The sequence below is a fragment of the Pholcus phalangioides genome, unplaced genomic scaffold (genome assembly GCF_987345545.1).
Source record: "Pholcus phalangioides strain wild (caught in Gottingen) unplaced genomic scaffold, Ppha-v1.0 ptg000012l_1, whole genome shotgun sequence".
NCBI classification, from domain to species: domain Eukaryota; kingdom Metazoa; phylum Arthropoda; class Arachnida; order Araneae; family Pholcidae; genus Pholcus; species Pholcus phalangioides.
The window spans coordinates 17499768-17515154 of NW_028301605.1; the positions used below are offsets into that span (position 1 = coordinate 17499768).

The 15387-nt window shown below is 35.1% G+C and overlaps 1 protein-coding gene across 2 annotated transcripts; it reads left to right on the forward strand.

Annotated features, from left to right (window-relative positions):
- The first annotated feature begins 272 nt into the window (after positions 1-272).
- On the forward strand, positions 273-14879 carry LOC149079687 (RPA-interacting protein A-like). Of its 2 annotated transcripts, XM_089240297.1 has the most exons (7): positions 273-513; positions 1989-2162; positions 3415-3487; positions 6112-6214; positions 11028-11091; positions 11995-12132; positions 14651-14879. In XM_089240297.1, the coding sequence occupies exons 1-7, from the start codon at positions 439-441 to the stop codon at positions 14678-14680; spliced, it is 657 nt and encodes a 218-aa protein (XP_089096423.1). In that variant the 5' UTR covers positions 273-438; the 3' UTR covers positions 14681-14879. The 2 variants fall into 2 exon arrangements, with proteins under 2 accessions (XP_089096423.1, XP_089096424.1); XM_089240298.1 differs by lacking the exon at positions 14651-14879 and having other exon boundaries at positions 304-513; positions 12017-12099.
- Positions 14880-15387: the final 508 nt, after the last annotated feature.

The window sequence follows — 15387 nt, forward strand, 5'->3', positions numbered from 1 at the left end:
AGAAAATAGGACGGCTATAACCGCTGTTTTTGAGCTTAGTAATGAAGTTAAGGCCGGCTCGATAAAAAAGGCGGAAGAGAGGTTGGTTATTGCGATTTACTAGTTAAAAGCCATTTAAACTCATATTTATACTATGATATAAAATTTTTATCACGTTGTTATTTCTTCTATATAGTATTAATATTTTTTCTCATTATTACCATTATTATTCACATTGGGAAAATATTTTCAAAAAGCATTTGTTTTGAAAGCAAAAAACGGTGGTTATAGCCGTTCACTTCTGTGTCCCTTCCAGTAGGGGAAATAATTTCAACGATTGCTGTCATTGAGTACGAATACACTAACTACCGATAATTATAGCTAACATTAGCCTTTGTTGAAAAGTAGTTTTATTGAAATTTAATTGAAACCGAGAATTGATTTTAATATAATTAATTAATGGATAAAGATCAATTGTCGAAGCACAAAAGCTTGTATAAAGCTAGGCCACCTTGGAGAGAAGCGTTCAAAGAGGTGAATATGTTTTTCTTTTCATAGATTTGATTAGATCTAAAAAATTGAAGTGTAGGGCTATAATTCCGTAAGCGAGGTTGTGCCAAATTCGGTGATTATTTTTTGCCGCCTTTTGATCACCTTGTCGCTTCAGCTCTTTCAAAAAATTTTCATTGGCGACAGTAATGTTTTTGGTATAACCCGCCACTTAGCGATTATTCAGTGACTTTTTTGTTGCCAAACACTCCCGATGGCCTGATGAAAAGTTGCCAAGGCCGTAATGGCGAAAACAGAGTTTACCCTTATGGGGGCCAAGATCTTGGGTTGCAATCCTAGTGCAACCAGAGGCATAACGTAGGGGAATAGAAAAGTATTTTTACCATTGACCTGTTTTTTTTTTTTTCATCCTCTTTCCTCCAAAAGTCACAGTAATAATTCACTTATACACCTCTCTCACTTATGCATCTTTTTTTTCTAATCCCTAGCACAGATGCATAAGTGAGAGATCACAGTATATTATAATTAGCATGATGAGATTTTGCTTTCATTTTGCCATGGCAGCTCACATAGGGGGCCGTGAGCGTGCTTCACTCACTGATATCTGCCATCCCACCAGCAAGCGTTTTACGCCCCCCCCCCCTCAAATATAAGTACTTAAAAATTAATCAATTGAAGGCTCGCTCTAAGGCGATGAGATTTTTTTTTATTTTGCCGTGACTGCACGCTTAAAGGCAATTTAGCATTCACTCATTGATATCTGCCATCTCATGCAGCAAGCGCTTTACCCCCTTACCCCCCCCCCCCCATAAATATAAGTATTTAAAAAATAATCAATTGAGGGCTTGCTTCAAGGAGATCCTCCGGGGAGTACTGGATGCGTATTAACAACTTAAAATATGAGTGAAAAACAAAGAAAAATAAGTTTTAATCATCCAAAAAATCTATGTAAGAGAAGAAAATAAATCCAAGATGAAGGTAGGGGAGGGGACTTGAGTAATGAGCAGGATTCAAACCGTCAACCTTCACACTGCCAGGTCTATATTCTACTAAAATAACAGTGGATGCTAGCTGGAGTCCTAATTTAATGTATCAGTTCTTGAACACCTACTTGTCGCTAATGCACTTGTACTCTAGAATGGACACACATAAATGGCATCACTTCTTGTTTCACCGTACACTGAATAAACATCCATCCCCGTATACATATTCACAGCGTTTTGCAAAATAATGTTGAATGGTATGAAATAGGCTCACCATTCCCTAATGAAGCAAATTTAATTTGACATAGACACAAAGCACATAGTAGGTAAGTAATTATATTAGTTCAGGATTATTATGACCTTCACACCGCTAGTCCATAGGTATCACATCCATGAAAATATCATGGTTTATAGCACAATAATTTTATTTGCTTCTATCCTTGATCAGATTTGTTCTAATCATTTATGAGTTTTCAAATTTTTCACTTTTTTTAAATGAATTCCATTTTGTTACAGCAATGTGTCCAGAGATTGAAGAGTAGTCGGAGGCGATTGGTTGATAAATTTCGCAGCCATGGACAAGCTTTGAACGAAAAGGAATTGACCGATTTGATGGAAGAGGAGTGGGAAAACCTTTGTCAACAGAAGAGGAGCTTGCCCAGTTTATTAGGGAGCTTTACAGATCTTGACGTATTACATAGTTTTTATCTTCAGTTGTTTAAAAATGATTAATAATTGCTTTTGATGATATGCTACAGTGATTCCCTCCAGACTAAACCTTAAAAAAAAAAAACCTACAGTATTCTAAGAAAATGAAGCATTTCAAGTCAAATGTGCAGATGAGTTAGGATACATTTTTAGGTACACTCCAGTACGTGGATACAAATTTTTGTACAGTGAAACCACATCTCAAATTTCAGTCTCAAACTTTTTCAGCTTTTCCAAAAATATTGTTCGTTTTTTTTTACTCACGTCGTCAAGTGGAAGATGTTGGCTATTTCGCTGATACCCTAAACTGAATTTGCTCTGTGCCTAATGTCAGCAGGGACAAATGAACATTATAGAGCTTTGTTTGGGATTACACTATAAAAGTTTGATAAAAGTCATTTTATAAAACTTGAAAAATGTAACCATTACATTTGTTCAAATGTAACTGATGCGGTTATTAGTTGAATTTTTCAAGTTTTATGAAAGAACCTTTATAAAACTTTTATAGTGTAATCTCGGCCTAATTGTATTATTCACATATTATGACAACATATAACCAGCGAAATATCTTTGAACAAAGTTTTTTTTGTGGGTTTGTGGGGAAAAGTTTATATTGCTCGCTGTGCCTAGCGCTTTCAAGTCAAGCTCTGTCTTCACTATATTTTTTTTCAGCATCATTTATAGCACAGTTCTTTAAACTTTTCATTCCATCGTCGCCACCTTCAACAAACTTTTTTCTCATCACCCATCAACTCAAGCCAACCCATAGGATCCTATGCTAAACCTGATGCTTCTACTGCCCTCCATCGGGGAAAAATATTATGCACTTTGAGAAACACTGATTTAGAGCATGGATAAACAAACGATTGTTTTTCTTGCAGAAGCAATGACGAGAATATTAATCAGCCACAGATCATTAAAACATAGGCCTATGTATTTTATTGCATTGAAATTTAACATAAGTTAATTATAATGCATATAAGAAATAGAATTATGCAAACTGCAGATATCAATTAAGCTCACATGAACATCTATCCAAGTAATGGCTAGGAATAGAATTTTGTCAGTGCTTTTTTTACCTATATTTGGTCTTGAAAGAAGTAGCTCTTGTGTGACCGAATAGAAATTCTAGGCAAAAAAATAAAAAAATCTGTAAGCCATAAAGTTTGTGCACTTATGATGCATAGATAATTTGATATGGTACAGATAATTTCAATCATTTTATTTGTTTCAGGGTGTAGAGGATCCTGATTTTGAAGAAATTCTTGCTTTGATGGAAGAAATCAAGAGTGAACTTGTTGAGGAAGGTAACACAATGACATTATGTTGCATTTTTAAAGATTGCTTCTTCTGGAATTTTTTCCAATATATTTTCATTATGCTATTTTCAAAATTTACAGTATTATTATTATTTTCGCTGAGGTTGTAAATGTGATGAACCCCTTTGGATTCTCAAGACACAGGCTAATTTAATAATTTCCAACTGCCAACCATCATATTCGCATCTATGGCCAGGTTTAAGGTCTTCGTTCTTCAGTCCAGGTCCCTAGTTGTTTTTTTTTCTTGCAACAGGAACCAAATTTTTCAAACTATCTGATAGCTGTGGTGCAACTGCACCTTTCGGAAAGAAAATATAATGGGTGGCTTATGTTCTGATTCAAACTCTTAAAATGATTCTCGAATTCATGAGCATTGCATGTTTTCCTTTTCACATCTCAAATGGCACTAAGCAGTGTACAATCTGTAACATTGCTGTAGAGTCCCCCTGATTAGCAACTATATTTCTTGGATTTCTGAAAAGTTCTTGAATCTCTTCAAAATTTTTACCATAGTTTCAGAAAATCAATTATCCCCCCCCCCCAAAAAAAAAGATTCCAAAAAGGATTTTAAGAATGTCTGTTGTGCTGTTTTGCTTCCCTTTAACCCCCCCCCCCCCCACCCTTTAATTAGGTTACATATTTTATGGTGGTTGTGAAATTTTTGTTTTAGAGAGGTTTTAGGGATAGTGGTTCTGAAACTTTTAGCACCCCTGCTGTTCCCTTTTTCCCAGTGATCATCTACTTGCAGTGTCCTTGCCCCTATCCACAATTTAACAGTTGCTGCTTTATTCTGGTCATTATTAACATTCTTTTCCCTTTCTCCGACAATACATTTATGCAATTTGCCATTAGCCAGGTAAAATCAGAAGTTTCTAATAATCATTACATAAGTATTCTTGATTATCTACAGCTCGGCCTGGCACCTTCAAAAAGCTTTGGTGACATTCCTGAGAGCTGCAATACACCCTTTGAGAACTTTGTTTTAAGTTTATGGTGAAAGTGCAGTAAAAGTCTGTTATAATAAGCATGGCTTATAACAGGAATCTTGCTATAACGAGTGATTTGCAAGTGATTGTCAAATAGCTAATGTTAAAGATACAGAAGATTTTTGACTATAGTGAACTCAAAATTGGAAAGCAGTTGCTATAACATAAAAAAATTCTCAGAAATGTCAGTTTTTCCCTCTCTCTCTTCAAGAATTAAACATGATGACTCTCATCATGGCACATGCTCCTCATAAAAATTACCCTGAGGTATGAGGTACTTCTAACAAAAAGTGAATACAAAAAATAATTTTAACAAACCTTCTTATTTGTGGGCTTCTCCACTATACACATAGGTTATGTAATGATTTTATTCTATTTTATTTTTGTCTCTTACTGGAAAAAATTACGGGACCAGAACTTGCGGTTTCATTTCCGAATGAATGAAAAACTTGTGCTCAAAATTTTCTGATTAAAAGGAAGAAGTTCATTCCGTGCAGTCATGGAAGTGAACAGTAATATAATAATTGTGACCTTTAATGGTTTGATTGATTGACTAAATTGCTTTGATAATACAAAATTTTATGCAAAAATGTCTTAGCTAATTAACTGTTGTGAGACCAAAAATCAATACCATGACTAGAGTTTTGTTCATTCATTAATATAGGAATGAAATGATCTAAAAGATATTTTAATGCAGATAAAGCATCAATTTTCTATTTAAAATTTTATAGCCTGGCAGAGTGAAAAATATAAATTTGTTTATAATGCGAAGTCTGTTATAACAACAATTTTCCTCGTAATTTTGAATTATCATTATAACAGACTTTTACTGTATTTGCTGCTGAATCATTGTCATCACCAAGTTATAATTGTTCTTACAAGAAAGATAAGAGGGAACATCACCTTTTTGACTACAAGAATGATATGGAAAAAATCCTTATTGTCAGACAAGTTGTCTGTGATAAAGGGACTAAATTTCAGACTGATTTTGATCTCCTTTGTACATGTTTCTCCCTACCCCTGTTCTATCAGGGTATTGCTTCCCCCCCCCCCCCACCCCACAAAAAAAGACACTCATGTAAAGATTCAGAAGCTCTTGGGCCGCCTCTTCCGAAAAATACTTTTGCATCTTCTCAAGGAGACTCGCTCCCGCAGTTTCACAAAACCTTTTTATATTGTCGCAAGTTTCATTTGCTTCTGCTTATTATTTTATAAAGCATTGCTTTTTTCCAACCTTATGTATCGTAACGTTCCTCATGCCAGAAACAGGAATGGGAAAAATGAATGTTGGAAATATTGTTTTAATGTTGTTTACTCTACTCATATGCTACTCTGTGGAAGTTATTTTCCTAAAACGTGTTATAACATATGCTTCAATGGGGATACACATTTACATTTCAGGCAAAACTTAGCAAAATAAGTTATCCAACCAGCTGATAAAGAAAAGGGAAAATTTGCACATTTGTGCTTCTGTCATGCTGGGAACGATAAAATGTCTACTAACATGTTACAGTTTATATAAAACATTTTTTTAAAATGGCATGAGTGAAATATTGATGATATTCAAATTTTATCTATTTTATTGTGAATGTTGTAATCAAAAATTTATGTTTTGTTTTGTTTTAGAGAAAAGTGTTATAGCTGATGATTATGTGGTTCAAGAAACTGCTGCACTGGAATCGGCCATGAATCTGATGGAAGATGAGGTTCTTTGTCCCATATGCAGGAAGTAAGTAAGACGCTGTTCTCATTGCACCAACTTCTGTATGCAGCCACTCCCCAACTTACAAACTTTTCAAGTTACAAATTGAAATGTTTGTCGTAGGCAAATCCTAGATTGACTTTGACAATGTTTGATAGAAATATTTTGAGCCAATCTGCTGCCTGCCCCCTCTCATTTTAAATGGGGAATTAATTAATTAATTTAATTAATTAGTCAATGGTACTCAGCCTGGAGATATATGGCCCTGGGATATTCTAAGGGAGGGCCACGGATGAAAATCAAGTGAAGGGGGAGCCATGGAAAAGGCTTAAGGAGCCACAGAGAAATGTGAAAAGCAAAATATAGAATGCAAGGAAAAAATGTTTTTAAGGGAAATGAATGTGTGAAAAAAGTGTTTTAATTTCAGAATCCAGTAAAATAAGTATGGAACCGGGGGCTTTAAAACATGGCTACAGATCTGATCATGGCCAGTGAGTCTATACAATAAGACCTAGTACTATAGGTTTAGAGAGTAAATATGTAAGCTGTTATTTCCGGTTGATGGGGGTGACCCAGAGCATCACTCAAACTGAGTTAAGGGAAGCTGATGAATTATATTGATTATCAAGATCTAATCCCAATTATGACGATTTATGTGATTTGTTTACCTCTATCATTTTTTTCTTTATCGTTTTATTTATTTACCTCTATCATTGATTATTAATTGTTTTTACACTTGTTTACTGGTGATGTGCATGAAAGGTCAATGCACCTGTCCGTGTACATGAATTTTGTTCAGAATACAATAAATTGTTAGGTTTCCCGGGGGGGGGGGGGGGGCTTTGGTGCCTCCGAGACAGTGTGCTTACATCACCTAGTGTGGCAGAGCCTGGATGTCTCTCTCTGTTCCTATCAGTATCACTCTAACTGGGGTCCTGAAATGTTGGGACAGCTCTGTGTAGAGACTCTACAAGAAGGTGGAGCCCAGGAACCCTGGAGATAAACTTTGTTCATACAATTTTTGTTCACTATAAAGAAACTATGGTATGTGTGTTATACTATTAAACTTTTTTGTTTCATTGCCCCCTCCTTCCTTTAGTTTTTTTTTTTTTCATCACTCAGAACGTGTGTGAGCATGGTAGTGGGAGTGACTTGGAGACACAGGTTTACTTGCGGGGGGGGGGGGCAAGTGGATTATAGTGCAGAGTGGAATAGCAGGTGTAGCACAGGGCACAAGTTATAGAATCTCACATTACAAGCCCATAGCTTCTGCTGTCTCCCCCCCACCAAACGGGTGATATTGCTTGCTTTGAGAAATACTGGTCTGAACTCTGAACAGCTGCACATTAATGGTTTTGCCACCTGGGCTACACAAGGAAAATACTCCTTCTCCCATTCTAGTCTAATTTTCTTGACTAGTCTTTCCTCGAATTCCACCCTGTGCTATTTCCATTGTGCGAATTCCACCCACATGCCCTCCCCATGCAAGTACAACTGTGTCTCTAAGTCACTCTTTTGGTCACTCTCACTAACATGCTCACACACATTCTGAATCACTCTTTTAGTCATTCACAAGCTTGTTTGGTCACTCATGTATTTGCACACACACACTCTACAGGGCTCCTGCTTTCTAGTTTTTGTCCTTTTCCTACTTTTTTACCAAATCCTATCTTCAAAATTTAGGTAGTTGGTTTTAATTGAGCAGGGAATCATTGATATATTGCCAAATAGTAAAAATGTTGTAGATTACAATTATAATGATTCTGCCAAAGCAAAAATTGTATCATTTTCAAGGTTATTTGGGGGTTGTATATGAACCATTTGGTTTATTAATTTTTATTTTGCATAATTTGAGAGTTCAACAAGTAGAGTAATCATTCAAAACTTCTATCTGGATGGAAAAAATTATTTTGTATTCACTTTTCATGGTCTTGGACAGTAACCAGCAGTCATCATTCAAAATTATGGTGCACATTTTGTGTATAGGTGAAACAACAGTTTGCATTACAAAGCAGTTGGATACATAGGCGTATTCTAGGTTTGGTGATTCTAGTGCTACCCAATAGCATTCCATTGTCTTCTTTTAGGGGCATGCAGAGGCATAAACAATCCATACAATACTCAGCAAAGAGCTAGAAATGAAAGTGCTTTATTTTTCAAAAACGATTACACTGGTATTAAACAGTAAAATTTAAACAGATCCCTTTAAAAAAAGGGATGGTAATGCAGTAAAATCATCCGATTCACCTTGACCTCCGATATAAATAAACATCGGAGCTTATAATTTACACATTTTGTAGTGTGCTTTTGAAAGTGGTCTTGAAGGAGCGTCATTCTTAAAAATCTTACATGCCTTCATAATTTTCTATGCATTGTCGAAGAGAGTTGACAGGGATGAGACTGTGGAAGACTCCAAAAAAAGAAGTGTAATTTATATTGTGAGGAAAACAGAAAAGAATTATCTGTGGTTGCTAGTGCACTGTTTTGGCCAAAAATTGTTTTTGTAACCAAGTCATTTCTGTCATTTTGCTTTGATTTCAATCTTATAGGATACTGAAATAGTGCTATGAGGAAAAAATATATTATTGTTATTATGTTTGATTATGTTGTCTAAGGGGGGTACTCCATCCTACTTTTTCTAATTTTTTGAGTGGGAGCCCTGACTCTAGGACACTCTTTTCGTTGCTCACTGACATGGGTTATTCTTTTGGTTGCTTGCCGATATGGTTCTTTGTTTTATGGACCACTATTTTTATCATTTACATATTTACATTGGCTCTTTTGGTCATTCACATGCTTTCTCATGCTCTAAGTCACTCTTTTGCTCACTCACATACTTACAAACTCTCTAGTTCACTTTTTGGTCACTCACTGACTTATCCCCCAGCTGTCTGGGGAGAGGCAGATTTATCTATGGTTATACAGATTTTGCCGCCCTTCACCCATTTTACAAATTTTTTTGAAAACTTATTCCTCAAATTTGTTGTCCCCTCTGAATTTGTTGCCGCTCTAGGCTGTAACCTGCTTATAGTGGGCTACAGCCTAGAGTAAATATGCCACTGGGTTTGAGTCATCGAAGTGATGAGAAAGAATTGATTTAAAAAGACAAATTAAGAGAGAGAGTTAGAAAAAGCTTTCCACAAAGTTCCTGAAGAAGTTGAAATCATTGACTTGTGAACTTGAAAATTAGATGGAAATGCAGCCTGATTTATTGAAAGCAGATTAAAATATACAGGAGAACCTATGTTATGAACTAATTTATATTATCACAAAAATGAGAAACTTTGCCTGGTTTTAAACACTGTTGGCAACGTTCACATTATTTTGATTTTGATAAAGCGTTTGTTTCTAAAAAAGCAACACACAATTCTGAATTGAATTTTCTCGAGGGATACTTCATCAGAACATGCCAGGATTTCCTCGTTAATGATGGAAGAAACACGCCACCTATTTCGTCAGCTTGGAAAGACTTTATTAACCTCAGTCGTGCCAAAACTTTCAACACTCCTCAACAGATGACTCCCCAATTCGCATCCAAAGACCACTCGGACGCAGCAAATACAAAGGCAAACTCTTCGGATGACCAGACGTAAACATCACCCCTCCACGACTCATTCGTGTGAATTCTGACCATGAGGTTCTGATGACAGCTCTCCATTGAAGAGCCAAAACGCGTCAACCATTCGACCAATTGAATTTATTTGTCTTAAAAACGTGGCAATTTTTGTATAAATTAAAATAATTAATTTATAATTTTAAAAGAAATGGAAACTTTGTTTGGTCTCTGTTGGACAGCCTCTTTTTTTAAAAAAACCATTAAAATAACAAATTTTGTAATGTACCACATCATTTATAATTATTGTCCCCCCCCCCCCCCCTGTATATTTCTTCATTGTTTCAGGCTATAAATTCTGTCTCGTTTCTTATTCAAATTTGTGATTTTGACACTTACTGACAATGCTCAGATTGGATCCTATCCATAAGTCGGGTAGTGACTATTTTGCTGAGGTCTGTATTAGTGTTATTTCCTGACCACCTACCAAGTGGTTGGATCAACTTTTGATTTGACAGGTCTGGATTGACTGTTGGAAGTGGCATGAATGATTAGCCATTTGGAATAGACTTTAAATACAGATGTCTGTCTGTTAGGGTTTTATAGAACAGTGTTCTTCGACTTTTTTTACAGCCATGGACTGAATGAATGAATGCCAGAACTCTGCCACCAGAATTATCCCATTGCTGAAATCTCTTCCAGCCTATCTTCATAGCGGAGTCTGGAACATACAGCTATGGACTGATGAAAGTAGTTGAACAATTTCACTACTCGTGGAAATGTAGAAAATAATTTGAAGATCTGCTAAAAATAAATGAACAGGGAAAGAAATTTGCAAATTGACCAAAAAAAAAAATAAATAAATGGAAGAAATAATTTGTAGACTAGCGAAAAATAAATCAATTGTAGAAATAGTTCAGACCAGCAAAAAATAAACAAGCATAGCTTGCAGACCTGTTTACAGCTAAGATTGAAATAAAAATAAATGTTGAAAAATTTAATATACAGTGAAACTTTGATATAGCAATACCCTGTGGACCAAAAAATTGTTGTAGAAGAATTATCATCACATCGAGAAGCAGCAGTTTAATTATGTATTGGCTATACAAATTAGTTTAATTTTTTCATTGACCAGCATCGGTCCATGGACCAGTGGCTGAAGAAAACAGTTATAAAATGCATATCACACAAGTTATGAATTACATACAAATTCAGCAGGAGAAACTTTTTGAGATATTGAAAATTTGAGTTGTAGAACTTGACTGTATTTATAAATTTCGTTTACAGGTGTGCATTGTCACAGGTGGGCTCAATCATTGTTTGTAGTTGTGGACTGAACATTGACACTAAAGTGAGTAAAATCCTCTAGCTTTTGCCCCTCTATATTATTATACATTAATAAAACCGAAACTGCTCACAACTTTTAAATTAACCCTGTCTGGATTTATGAAAAATATGCAAAGGCTTCTTCAGTGTGTGGAGATCACTATTAGATCAATATCTGTGTTTTTGATATTGCTTAGTCTGTTACCATCTATAACTGTAATCAAAAACAAGATTGTGTGTTCAATCTTTGGTATGCAGCCAATGTTCAGAGAATTGGGGGAATACATTTTTTATGAGTGATAGATCACAAGTCCGTCTTCTGGAATACTCACATCTTTCATTGAAAAAAAAGTTTGAAGAGCTACATCAGTTGACACTTTCTTGAAGATATTGATGTGAAGGTTTTTGGTGGTATGGCACCTGAGTGGCACAGTGGTAAGATGCTTGTCTTCCACTACGAAGATTACAGTCAAGGTCCATGGGTTTGAATCTGGCCAAAGAACATCAGAGAGAATCAAGTTGTTTACCTACCAAGCCTGGGGTGACAACCAATAGATGGCGCCTTCATTTCCGACCCAACTCCACTGGTTGGAAATTGCTGTATGGCAATCGATATATGAGTGGAGTTGGTGTGCAGTAAAGTAGTAAAATGGTATAGAGGATTAGCAAGAAAGCATGGCACTATGCAAATAAATACTTTATTAATTAAAATAAATACAATCATCCTACTAAGAAAAATATCTTTCATTCTTGATATTTTCTATAATATTAATGAGTTAGATTTTCCGTTGCATTTCTTTATGTATATAAATTCTGTTGAACTGCTAATATATATATATATATATATATATAAATATCATTATATATAAATATCGTCTCATTCACATACATATATATATATGAATGAGAGAATGTTTGCTATTTGCAGCAAGATGGATTGACCATTTCAGATTTGAAGAAAAACCTACACGAAGGACTTTCAAGTCACGAGGAGCAGTGCAGTCATTCCCCATCTTTCTCTCTACTCAGAATAGGAGAAATAACAAACCTCGCTATCACGTGTGATGTATGTATTCTCGTTTTTGATGCTATATTTATTTAATATTTTTTGGCAGAGGTTTATATGTAAGAGAATGTAGGAGTTAATACTGATATATATAAATGTTGTTTTATATTTTGAACAAAATCAGTAATCGTCTGATACTCAATAATAGCGAGGGAGAGGGCATTCAAGTACCATACCAACAGATTTTCAGCCATTTCTGCCCTCCCCCTCCTCCTCCACAACTTCTGTCAGCGAAATTTCGTCCGCTCTGCCCCACCTCCTGCCACGTTTTGGGTTTAGAGGTGTATGTGGGGGAGGGGATGCATAAGGATATTTAGGTGCATATTTCACAGATTTAATGAGTTTTTGGTAAAAAAAAAACAAGCAAACTCAAAATCAGGGCATAGAATTCAAGGCTTTATACAAATAATAATTCCTCTTTATTTTAATAGTTAGGACCCTAGTGCCGTGTGGCAATGCATTGAATATAATGCAGTTTACCTAAGTTTATCTCCTTATATTTTTCTTCTATGTTTTCCCATGCACAAAATCTAGAAATAGAGCAGCTTTCTTTCTGCACTGTATCTAGGGATTAAGTTCAAGTGTACATTTACCCCAAAAAAGCTTTTCTATACTTCTTTTAATCACAAGCTTTATCACATACAGTAACATGCAAATCATATCAGGTTACATTTGCTTCAATATCATTGGAATTTATTTAAAAAAAACAAATTTTAAATTTTGTGATTTAAATCAATGATTATTAAAAAAAATCAAGTGATTTAAATTAGCGTACCCTGATTAATTGTAGCCTTTGGAAATTAAACTGTACATTTCAATTGAGAAATTTCCTTGCGTGAATTGTGTATTAAGGGACGAGGGGGAGTTGGTGCATGCAAAATTTTACTAAAAGTGAATTTTTTAATAAAAATTTCTACATCCAACTGTGTTCTGCTAGCAGTATTTGTATTCTGCTGATATTTTCCATTTAATTGCACTTTTCTGGAAACTGGTTTTTTGTCAGATAAGGAACATTTTTCAAACACCACTTGTTCAAATGTCTTGAAATTTTGTGTGTCTCGCAATATTAAAGTGTACATGCTTTAAGGAAAGAATTTCTTATAAATGATTCAAAAACAATTTATGGTACAAAACATGGGTAAGTTTTGAAAAGTTGCATTTTGTTGAAGCTAAAATTTTAAAAAAAAAAGCCAGTTTTTAAAATCCTAAAAGCTCTCATTAAATTGTATAAAAATATCCACAAAATTTGAGAGAAAAAAGTGAAGTCCTAAAGTGAATAGAAAATTTTAAAATGTTTTTTTAAGGGCGGGGATTTTTCCCATAGAAAAGCGGGAAGCCAAGATCGTGCACCACCACCCCCAATCCCTTAAATGCATCCCATGTTATCCTTGTATTCAATATTGCTTTCGTTGCGCCAGCTCTTTCCTCCCTATAGTAATATAAGCTCTATGGAAGCACCACCTTATTAGGCAAATGTCTTTTGACAATATTGAGATTTTAAACACATCTATCAACATTCGCACCCAATTTGTGCCTGCTGTCGTACTGTTGATCTATTGTGAGATTTATTTCAACTGTTGGGTAAGAAGCACTCAAACATCCTTATTACCTCTATTATAAACCCCCAAAGAATTCTAATGTCTGTTTAAGGTGATTTTATTAGCATTGTGGGCCCTTCGAGCAAAAAGATTCTGTGAGGCTCCCTTTCCCCGGCCTTCTTCAGAGATTTTGATTACATCAATCTTTATGCTGGTGTCCAGTGTCTAATAAGGGCTAAGATAAAACAATAATGTGATCTTCACATATTCCCAAGAAATCCGTAAGATCTGTCTAGATAATTTGTTAGTGTTAGCAGACATCCATGCCCAAACTAGGATTCAAACCCAGACTTGCACAATCAGAGGCTAGCTTCCTAACCACTTAACTGCCAGGTGGCAGTTGATGGCTGGACTGCCATAACTGGTCTTTGATGTGGCTTGAGAAAAACTGAAGGGACATGAAAGTATAATCGATATAATATGCAGTGTATGTACATAACAAGCATTACACAGAAACAAACTTCTCGCCAGGTTCCATCATTAAATGTACACGAACATTCCAACATGTATCAATTCGTTAGAGATTCCGCAAAGGAATATGGACGAGGTGCATGTCTGGTTTAGTAGTAGTGTATGTTGCTCCTGCTTTCTTTTCATCAGTCATTTGATCACGAAGAGGAGTGGGAACTAAATGTTCAGATTTTTGTTTTATTCTTTCTTATTGCCTCTTTGATAAGGCTCTGGCTGCAAAACATTTCCATTCTAAGAACACTATGTCAAAAACCTTCAAGATTTGCTCAAACTGAAAAAATGTTTTTAGGGCAAGACAACGTAAGTCAGGGGTATTTTATCAAGTTCCACAAGACTGCATTAACTTCGAAGAAACAATCACTGTGTCGTTAAAAACGTTTGCTTAGTGTCTCATTTGTCTCGACAGTTTGATTGAACCTTTGCTTCAATTCTCACTTCCTCTTTTTCAGGTGTGCAACTTTATGTACATAGCAATTTGATTAATGCTTGAGGATGATGATTTTTTGAGGATACAAGAATCCAGTATTATGGAAATCTAAATTAGATGAAACTGTGGTTTAATTTATTCTCCCCTTGTTCAATGTAATCAATATATTGTAGCATTTTTTCAATTTGTACATCATTGTATTTAAAATTTATTTCGTGTATTTATAGTCGATACATCATTTATATATATTAGCAATCATTTCGTGTTAGAATTAGGTAAAATCTATATGAGATTTTTTTTCCTTTCAAAATTGTGTAGAAATCAATCATTTTATTATAATGAAGTTATAAATGTTTTTTCTTCTGTTTAATAAGAGTGTGAAGTCTGTTTGTCATCTAGAGATTTTCTTTCATATTTGCGGTCAATAATTCAAATGAAATGAACGAAAACATTTTTTAAACTGTTGGTATGTGGAAGGGGGAATTAAATTGCAGCACATAGCTCAAAATTAGTTTCGAAATTTCCCATCGATTGTGGGAAAAACCTGCCCCTTATTTAATGATGTGAACTATGCATATAGTCGACATTTCTTTTTTATGAATTCATATGGACTTGAACAATTAGTTTTTAAAATTAAAAAAGTTTGTGAATGGGAAAAACATGTTCAAAGAAATAGCATATTGTTGGGGGGGGGGGAGATACAAAGGTTTTCTTATAGGGAAGTGTTGAGTTTACTAGCCTTTAACACTAGAACGATGG

What these genes read in the sequence shown, in the direction of transcription:
- LOC149079687 (XM_089240297.1), top strand. Translation starts at nt 439, where the DNA reads ATGGATAAAGATCAATTGTCGAAGCACAAAAGCTTGTATAAAGCTAGG. An exon ending in GGAGCTTTACAGATCTTGAC is followed by an intron (nt 2,163 to 3,414) that starts GTATTACATAGT and finishes TATTTGTTTCAG; the next exon opens with GGTGTAGAGGATCCTGATTT. An exon ending in ACCTCGCTATCACGTGTGAT is followed by an intron (nt 12,133 to 14,650) that starts GTATGTATTCTC and finishes CCTCTTTTTCAG; the next exon opens with GTGTGCAACTTTATGTACAT.